Source organism: Chrysochloris asiatica, unplaced genomic scaffold (genome assembly GCF_000296735.1).
Source record: "Chrysochloris asiatica unplaced genomic scaffold, ChrAsi1.0 scaffold00010, whole genome shotgun sequence".
Taxonomy (NCBI): Eukaryota; Metazoa; Chordata; class Mammalia; order Afrosoricida; family Chrysochloridae; genus Chrysochloris; species Chrysochloris asiatica.
In genome coordinates, this window is record NW_006408528.1 from 20,970,787 (window position 1) to 20,981,517 (window position 10,731).

Consider the following 10,731-nt stretch of genomic DNA (forward strand, 5'->3'; position numbering starts at 1 on the left):
AGAAGAGCAATCATAAGATTTTTTAGCTTTATCCAAAAATTTAAGGAGTTGAGAAACAATAATAAGAGCATAAAATGTAGTTGAAAATACGGGAGGAAGTTAAATTGCCCCAGAAGAGCATGTGAAATAAGGGGAGAGATGTTGAACAGAGGATGATGAAATAGTGAAAGAGATGTTGAAAAGGTCAGAGAATTCAAAAGTGAATCAGGAACAGAATTTATCTTCAGAAATCACAGAAGATTACAAATATTGAAATCCTAAAGGCTTCATTAACTATATATGGCTTTCCATAATTTTGAGCCTCAATTTTGATCTGTGAAAAGGGGGTAATGATACTACATAGATTTTATAAAGGTCAAATTAATCATTTTAGAAAGCTTAATTAAACTAGAACTTGCTTGTCCCAGTAAGAGCTCATTAAGTGCTATCATACTGGCAAACTCCACAGCACCCATTCCATTACCTTGCTGATTTTAATGGGGGAATGACAGTAGCACAGTTGCACTCTATGCTTTTAGTGCAATCTTGACTGTACCCGAGGTATTAATGCCAATAGGAATTGTAAAGTCTGCCTTACTAAATAGTGTTAATACCTTTGTAGCTGTAACCTGAGGTTCATTTTGAAATGTTATTTTGGGAATTTAGTTCTTCTGGAAGCTACAGGAAGAAGTATTTCATTATATATTTCTGGCCAATAAGGATAGAAATCTCCCACATCCAGAAAAACCAAATCCACTGCCATCACTTAGATTCTGACTCAAAGTGACCCTGTATGGAATTTCTGAGGCTGTAAATCTTAAGGGAGCATAAAACCGCCGCTTTTTCCCATGGAGCAGCTATTGGGTTTGAACTGCCAACCTGCAAGTTAACAGTTCAACGTGTAACACACTATGTGTAACCAGGATTCCAGGAGATCAATCATTTGGTCTGTTGATAAAAGTATAAATTTTATGTTAAAATAGACCTTGAAAATGTACAATTGAAAGAGCCCTTTAAATGAAGGGTACATATTCAAGAAGAAATGACTGGTGGCAGGATTACTTGTGGTGATGTTTGGTTAAAAAGTTTCATAAAGCCAAACTGAAGAACTTTGTACAGGATCATGGTCTAATTAAGCATTTGGCAGTGAGTCAAGAGAAAGGAATTTTATTCAATACTGGCTGTATCACTTAGTAATTATATAACCTTGGGTAAATATTAACCTTTCTATGCTAGATTTTCCTCATTTATAAGTGAAGACCATTCCTGCTTAGTCGGCCCCGCATGTCCAAATAATTTTTTTTTTTCTAGAACACAGATAAACTGATTTAGTCTCTTTCTTTCACTTTCCTCTTTTCTAGGAACTCTTCCTCCAAGAAAGGCTTGTAGATTCTTCGTGTTTGAGAATGTTTGTCATTTAAACTTGAAAACTACTACCTTGGCAAGGTATAGCAAATCATTAAAACTAACTGAAGTAGGATGTAAGGAGCCCTGGTCACACAGTGCTTAAGCACCCAGCTGGTAACTGAAAGGTCGGCGGTTAGAACTCACCAGCCACTCCAAAGGAGAAAGATTGGCAGTCTACTTATGTAAATATTACAGCGTTGGAAACCCTATAGGACAGAGTTCTACTGTGTCTTACAGGGTCACTGGGATTCAAAATGGACTCGATGGCAACAGGTAAGTCAGATGTAGAATGGAGAAGAGGTGTGGAAAGGCGAAATTCCCAGGGAGTTATTGAGTAAGGATAATATTACAGCACAGTTCTTTATAAGAGTGATTTGTTTTTATAAAACCATTTTGTATTCTGAGATTATAGAAGAGCCAAGAGGCTATTACCGTGAGAATGATCTCTACCACTAGACTGTGTGCTTTCAGAAGAAGGGACTGTGTGCTTACACATAGAAGAATGAAAAGATGGAAAGAAGAAAGTTACTATGTTGATAGAACTGTAGGGAATCTAGAGCAGTGGAGACTACATTATGAGTTCTAGGCAATCCACTAAGATTTTTATCAATTTTTCTAAAACTGCCTCCAAATCTTTGGTTATGCTGTCCACTTTCCAGATTATTCTTTGGTTAAATTGAGAAAGAGACTTATTTTTCAGATCTTATTATAATTAGATATATATTATAATTATTTAACTATTTTCTAAAATAATAAGTATATATACTATAAAATCACCAATTTAATGGCAATGGTTTTAGATGTTATAAAATAGTAAAAAAATTGAATAATCGTAATTCTTTATCTTAAAATGTTATATCTGGAGTTTTGGTGTTTTTTCCCTCATGTTGTAAATAATTGCTGTAAATAATTCAATTCCTTTTTCTGGGTTTAATTTCAGGTGAGTGTATTCAAGTTGTCACCTCTTTTCAGATGGGTGGCAGCATAAAGCACTGTATGCCTCGTAAGCTTCTGGACAAGGAACTATATTTATATTTTAGCATATATATATTATTTTTCCACTTAAAAGAACTTTGTTGATATGTTGTTGTTAAGTGCCTTCGAGTCGGTTTCGACTCATAGCAACTCTGTATAGGGTTTCTGAGGAGTGGTAGGTGAGCTTGAAATGCTGACCTTGCGATTCAGACTTATCTTGCACTCCAGTACATTGCTGACATAAATGAATATATAGTGCTGTCATTGGTTATTTGTAGGTAAACTTTGTTGTTGTTGCTAAGTACTGTGGAGTCAGTTCCAACTCATAGTGACCCTGCACAGGATTTCTGAGGCTGTAAATCTTTGCGGGAGTAGAACGCCTCATCTTTGTCCTGTGGAACAGCTGGTAGTTTCGAACTGCCGAGCTTGAGGTTAGCAGCCTGATTCGTACCCACTATGCTACCATAGCCCCTTATGTAAATTTTAGGGATTAAAAATAGTGAATGTTCTTATATACAGGAAAAAAACTTGAAAATGCACTTATTAATTAGGTTTTAGAAACCATTAGCATTCTAGTATATATGCTTTCTTTTTTCTTAAATATTTTGAAGTAAATTACTGCTGCTGTACGATTTCAACCCTTAATATTATAGTGTGAATTTCTTAGGCCTGGAATAGCTCAAATGGTTAAAAGCTCTGCTGGTAAATGAAATGTTGGTGGTTCAAACCCAACTGGTAACTCAACAGAAGAAAGAACGGATGGTCTGCTTCCATAAAGATTACAGACAACAAAACCCTAAGGGGCACTTCTACTCTAGAATACGGGGTCACTATGAGTTAAAAACAACTCAATGGCATCAAATCAACAAACATACACGAATAGTTTTTAAAATGTAAAAACACTTTGTCACCAAGCAAAATCAATAATAATTCAAAAATATAATTTAATATCCAGTCCATGTCCAGAGTTCATTAGTTTTTTCATTTTTCATCCCAAACTGACTTTCTAACAAATATGACTTGTTTGAACCGGGATGCATTTAGTTGTTGACTCCCTTGTTGCTATTGTTAAGGGCCATTGAGTCATTTCTGACTCTTAGCCACCCTTTATAGGGGTGTTGTTTTTTTCCCAGTGTAGGCTTTGGGAGCTGTAAATCTTTGCAGGAGCCCAAAGCCTCATTCTACCCTGGACTGGCTGATGGGCTCAAACTGCCAACCTTGTGTTTCGCAATTCAGTGTTTGTCTTACAGAGCCACCAGCCTCCCCATTGACGCACTTAGGATTCCTTCAATATAGAACATTTCCTCTTCCACTGCATTCTTGTTTCTCTCCTTACTTTGAAGAAACTAAGACATTGTCTAAGGTATCATGAGGGACCAGTTCCTGGAGAATGACATCATGCTTGGTAAAGTAGAGGGTCAGGGAAAAAGAGGAAGACTCTCAATGAGATGTGTTGCACAATGACTGCAACTGTGAGCTCAAACCGAGCAAGGACTGTGAGGATGGCACAGGCAGGGTCTCCTTCTGTTGTATGTGAGGCCTCTGACTTAGGCTGGATTCTTTAGAGAAGCAAAGCCAGTGAAACTTAGATACACGTATATATATTGTTGTGAAGTCCCTTTGAGTCGATTCCGGCCCATGGTGAATCTGTATACGTTTTCCAAGGAGAGACTGGTGAGCTTGAACCACCAACCTTATGATGGATCAGAGCGACTTGGCTGTCCAGCACATTAACCAACAGTGCCACACCAGGACTCCTATATATTCAGAGATATTAATCTAGGAAAATTGGAAGTTGTCAAAATTAAAATGGAACTCATAAAGGTTGATATCCTAGTCATAAATGACTTGAAATGGACTAGTATTGGCTATTTTGAATATGACAGTCACATGGTTTACTGTGTTGGGCATGAAAACCTGAAGAGGAATGGCATTGCATTCATATTCAAAAAGAACATTTCAAGATCTATCTTGAAGTATAATGCTGTCTTTTATAGGATAATATTCATAAGCCTACCAGGTAGACCAGTTAATATCACTGTTATGCAAATTTACGTACTAACCACTAAAGCTAGTGATGATGAAATTTAAGAATTTTACTAATTTTGTAGTCTGAATTTGATCAAATATGCAATCAAGATGTAATGATAAATGCTGGTTATTGGAATGCAAAGATTGTAAGCTAAAAGGAAGGATCTGTAGATGGAAAATATGGTGTTGGTTATAGAAATGATGCTGGGGATCACATGATAGAATTTTGCAAGACCAATAACTTCTTCATTGCATAAATCTTTTTTAAACAACTTAAAAGAGGACCATACACATGGACCTCACCAGATGGAATACACAGTAATCAAATTGATTACACCTAGAAAGAGCTCTGGTAGAATAGTGGTTATGAATTGGGCTGCGAACCACAAGGTCAGCAGTTCGCAACTACCAGTTGTTCCGCGGGAGAAAGATGACACATTCTGCTCCCGTAAAGATTTAAAGCCTAGGAAACCCTGTAGAGGGTCGCTATGAGTCAGAACCAATTCCTCGGCACATAACAATAACAACAACAAGAAAGAGACGATAGAAAAACTCCATATTGTCAGCCAAAACAAGGCTAGGGGCAATCTGTGGAACAGAGTATCAACTGCTCATATGCAAGTTCACACTGAAGCTAAAGAAAATTAAAACAAGTCCATGAGAGCCAAAATACTATCTTGAACACATCCCACCTGAATTTACAGATCAGCTCAAGAACAGATTTGATGAATTAGACACTAATGACTAAAGACCAGAAGAGTTGTGGGATAACATTAAGGACATCATAAAGGAAGAAAGCAAAAGGTCATTAAGAATACAAAGGAGAAGAAGACTGAAGTGGATGTCAGAAGAGACTCAAACTTGTTTTCCAGCATAGAGATGCTAAAGGAAATGGAAGAAATGAGGAAGTAAAAAAGCTGAACAGAAAATTTCAAAGGGCAGCTCAAAAAGAAAAAGCCATGTGTTATTATGATATGTGCAAAGAGTGGAGTTAGAAAATCAAAAAGGAAGAACATGCTCAGCATTTCTCAAGTTGAAAGAAATTAATAAAGAAGTCAAGCTGCCCGTTGCAATATGGAAGGATTCTGTGGGGGAAAATACTGAATGATGCAGACAGCTCAGTTGAAACACAGACATAACTACAGTAGTTGCTAGGAGTTAAAATAGACTTAAGGGTACCTAACAACAACAACGTAGTGGTTACGAATCGGGCTGCGAACCTTAAGGTCAGCAGTTCGAAACTACCATCTGCTCCATGGGAGAAAGATGAGGCTTTCTGCTCCTGTAAAGATTTACAACCTCGGAAACCCTGTGCAGGGTCGCTATGGGTCGGAACCGACTCAACAGCACTTAACAACAACAACAAAACCCAGTACTATACATTAGAGTAATATGACTGCATTTGTGTGATTCTTTGTGGCGTCCTGGTGTGGCGCCACACTGTAAAGCTGTTTGAACTGCAAGCTTGGCGGTTCAAGCTTACCATTGGCTCCTCGGAAACCCTATACAGGGTCGCTATGGGTCGGAACCAACTCGACGGCACTTAACAACAACAAAGATCCTTTACTTTGTTCTTCTATTCTTTGAATTTTCTAGAAACTGATAAATAGATCTAAAGACTTGTTTTATTTCAGGTAAAATTCCCCCCTCCCCTCCTCATCCCAAATACTTTGTAGATGATGCTGGATATATTTTATATCACATCAAGTTCCATTATTAACGATGCTAAGGTTGATCAATGTGTTTGTTCATATTAAACAGTTTTTTTGTTTTTAAGCTGTGCTAATAACAAAACACATGAAGTTTTTTTTGTGAAAATGTTTTTGTAATTATTGCTAGGATTTTTGGAGTGTTTTTCATAGTCCTCAAAACACTTACTAGGAAGAATTCAATAAATATTTTTGTATTTGTGTTTTAAAGGTGTGTTTTTTTTCTCACATACTCCTTTTCTTTATGCTTGTCCTTTAATTTGTTTTTATTTATTTATTTATTTTCATTCCAAGTGTTCAGCTACTGATGCTACAAACAGTACAATTTTGGAGCATGGTGGTGATGGTGGTAGTGTGCCATGGAGTTGGTTCCGACTCATGGCGACCCTGCATAGGGTTTCCAAAGCTGTAAATCTTTATGGGAGCAAAAAGCTTCATCTTTCTCCCGTGGAACGGCTGGTAGTTTCAAACTGCTGACCTTGAGGTTAGCAGCCCGATTCATTTAACCACTACGCTACCAGAGTTGAGGAGAAGATTTCAACCAGGTTGGTAAATAATACAAGTCTAAAGAAATGATAAAACTTGCCACTTATTGTTATTTGCTGTTTGTTAAGTGCTGTTGAATCGGTTCCAATTTATAGCAACCTTGCATACTGTTTCCAGGGAGCAGCTTGTGGGTTTGAATCACTGACCTTGCCATTAGAAATCCAGTGCATATTCTACAGCACCACACCAGGACTCCATTTATTGTTATAAAGGATATTATTTGGATAAATAACAAAATTGGAATGTGGACTGCAGAGTACTGTATCATTGTTAAATTTTCCAAGCTTGATTATTGAACTATTACAAGAAACTAAAGTGTCTACGTGGAAAAATGTGACGTATGCAACTCTTCAAATGGTTCAGGAAGATTAAGAGATTTGTAAGGAGCTCTGGTAGCGTAGTGGTTACAAATTGGTCAGCAGTGCGAAACTACCAGCTGTTCCATGGGAGAAAGATGAGGTTTTCTGCTCCCACAAAGATTTGCAGGCTCAGAAACCCTGTACAGGGTCTCTATGAGTTGGAACTGACTCCACGGCACATGACAACAACAATGTGTATTTATGTGTAAGTCTTGTTAACTTGTAGATTAGTATATTTCTAGGGAAAGTATAAATTAGTCCAATCTTTTTGAAAAGCAACTTGGCAATTTATCATGTTTTTAAAATGTTTAACCCAGCAATTGTAGTTTTCCTTTTAGAGTAACTGTAGGAAAGCTGCAAAAAGATACATATATAAGTATACTCATATCAAAATGGTTACAATTGAAAAACTATTGATGGTGGTTATGTGCCGTGGAGTCGGTTCCGACTCATAACGACCCTGTACAGGGTTTCTGAGGCTGTAAATCTTTACGGGAGCAGAAAGCCTCCTCATTCTCTCGCAGAACAGCTGCTAGTTTTGAACTGCTGACCTTGCGGTTCGCAACCCGATTTGTAACCACTACGCTACCAGAAAGGTCTAACTATCTGACAGTATGAGACTGTGCTGTTGTTGTGTGCCATTGAGTTGATTCTAACACATAGTGACCCTATATGAGAGTGTGGCACCTAGGCTGTAATCTTTATAGGAAGGCGCTCTGGTAGCATAGTGGTTATGAGTCGGGCTGCCAACCTCAAGGTCGGCAGTTTGAAACTACCAGCAGTTCCGCGGGAGCAAGATGAGGCATTCTGCTCCCGTAAGGATTTATAGCCTCGGAAACCCTGTGCAGGGTCACTATGAGTCGGAACCGAATCCACAGTACTTAACAACAGTCTTTATGGGAGCAGACCTAATCTTTAGGTCTTTTCTCTTGAAGAGTCATTAATTTATCAGCCTAGCACTTAACTGTTGCACTTACCAGGGCTATATAATTATATATTTTACAATCTTTAGGAGTCCTAGTGTGGAACTCTAGGATAAGCACTGGACTGCTAACTGCAAGATCTTTGGTTCAAACTCATCAATCAGCTGCTCCACGGAAACCCTACATAGGGTCACTATGAATTGAAACTAACTCGACAGCGCTTTAACAACATCAGTCATTAACAGTGATGATGTAGATCTGTATTTATTGACAAAATGTATTTTGTGTCAAAACAGGCTACTAAATAATGTGTATAGCGTAGTGGTTATGAATTGGGCTGTGAACCGCAAGGTCAGCAGTTCGAAACTACCAGCAGTTCCGCGGGAGAAAGATGAGGCGTTCTGCTCCTGTAAAGATTTATAGCTTCGGAAACCCTGTGCAGGGTCGCTGTGAGTCGGAACCGACTCCATGGCACTTAACAACAACAACATAGTATGAATCCTGTTTTTGTTTTCTAAAAAAGATGCATATGTACTCATACATGAGTGTCTAAATATATTTGATAAGTATATTTAGATAGATGTAATCTACATGTATGTGCATGTATGTGTGTACATAAATATATATAGAAAGATGACATGTCAGTGGCTACTTTTGAATAGTAAATTTATAAGTGATTTTTATATATTTTGAAAGTGATTTTTAAATTTTATTTGACTTTTTAAGAAAAATATTCTCTCATCAAATCTATTTAGGTCATGGATCACTTTTATTATGTAATTAAAAATAATGCTAGGTTTCCTCATTCTCTGAGGCTAAAGTCTCAAATTCTGTGCCTGCTAGGTCAACTGTTTGTTATTAGCTGTCTTACAAATAAGATGCTGTACTTACAGCTTAGCTGAAGTGCATACCATTATTGGGAAATCTGAGAGCATGCTTTATCAAGGCCAGTTTTATGGTATCTTTGTACACAGAATTTATGTATTTACATTTGATAGTGTTGAAGAGCATGTTCTTCAATATAAATACTGATTATTATTTTTATAGTTTATTTAACTTTTCAACAGTCCACTTTTCTGTAACAGGTTTTTCTTCAATTAGCTAAAAACATGGACCCTGAAATGGAGACACCAGAGATTGTCAAAGTAACACCTCTTCAACAAATGCTTGCCTCTTGTACTGGAGCTATACTGACATCACTAATAGGTAAAATAATGTTAATGATTATTTTGTCTTAGTGATTTAATGCTGTAGAATAAGCACTAGACTGCTAGCTGCAAGGTTGGTGGTGTAAACCCACCAGCTATTCCTCTGAAAACCTACATAGGGTTGCTATGAGTGGGAATGGACTCAACAGCACTTAAAAACAGCAACAACACAACAGTAATACTACAGGTGGATGCATTAATACACAGACATTTACTGTCTCACAGTTTAGCAGGCTAGAAGTCCAAATTTATGGTGCCAGCTCTAGGGGAAGGCTTTCTCTCTGTGTAGGTTCACGGTTTAGGAGTAAGGTCCTTATCTCCTTTAGTGTCTGCAGGCCTGGCATTCCTTGGAGATAGCCACATGTCTAGGTATCAGTCTTGCCCTGGGTCCAAGAGTTTCATTGTACAGGGACTCTCAGTCCAAACGACACTCCACTCCAGCTCTTCTTTCTTGGTAGTGGATCTTTCTCTTTGCTTGCATCTCTCTCATTTTATTATTATAAGATAATAAATGCCACTCGTTTGTCAGTTTTTTGTACTATGGTGGCTTGTGAGTTGCTGTGATTCTGAAAGCTATGCCACTGGTATTTTAAATACCAGCAGGGTCACCCATGGTGGACAGGTATCAGATGATCTTCTAGATGAAGACAGACTAGGAAGAAGGAGTGACGAACTACTTCCAAATATTTAGTCACTGATAACTTTAAGAACAGCAGAGAAACGATGTCAGATATAGTGCTGGAAAATGAGCCCCAAGGTTGGAAGCCACTCAAAATGTGACTGGGGAAGAGCTGCCTCCTCAAAGTATAGTTGACTGTGATGATGTGAATGGAGTAAAGCCTGTGGGAGCAAAGCCTGTGGGACATTCATTTGCTGATGGGCACAACTCAAAATGAAGAGAAACAACTGTAAATATCCATTGAAAATCAGAACATGGATTGTACTAAGTATGAATTTGGGGAAATTGGAAGTTGTTAAAAATCAAATGGAACACATAAATATCGATATCTTAGGCATTGTTGTTGTTAAGTACATGGAGTCGGTTCCGACTCATAGTGACCCTGCACAGGGTTTCCGAGGCTGTAAATCTTTATGGGAGCAGAACACCTCATCTTTCTCCAGCGGAACTGCTGGTAGTTTCGAACTACTGACCTTGTAGTTCACAGCCCGATTCATAACCACTACACTACCAGAGCTCCTCTTAGGCATTAGTGAGCTGAAATGGACTGGAATTGGCCATTTTGAATCTGACAACCACTTGGTTTTCTATGGTGCAAATGACAAATTGAAGAGGAATGGTGTTGCATTCATTGTCAAAAAGAACATATCCAGATCAGTCATGAGGTACAATGCTGTTTATAATACGATAATATCGTTGTGCCTACAGGGAAGCCCAGTTAATACCACTGTTATTCAAATTTACGCACCAATCACTGAAGCCAGTGAGGATGAAATAGAAGAATTCTACCAACTTCTTCAATCTGAAATTGAACGAACATGCAATCAAGATGTATTGCTCATTACTGGTGATTGGAATGCAAAGGTTGGGAGCAAAGAGGAAGGATCAGTAGTTGGAAAATATGGCCTTGGTGAT

At 38.0% G+C, this 10,731-nt stretch overlaps 1 protein-coding gene across 1 annotated transcript in view; it reads left to right on the top strand.

Annotated features, from left to right (window-relative positions):
- Positions 1-9,038: 9,038 nt before the first annotated feature.
- Positions 9,039-10,731, top strand: part of SLC25A40 (solute carrier family 25, member 40) — a 35,532-nt gene continuing 33,839 nt past the window's right edge. The window contains exon 1 of the mRNA XM_006834322.1: positions 9,039-9,135. Coding sequence (XP_006834385.1) covers positions 9,039-9,135 — 97 coding nt within the window. The remainder of the gene's footprint in view (positions 9,136-10,731) is intronic.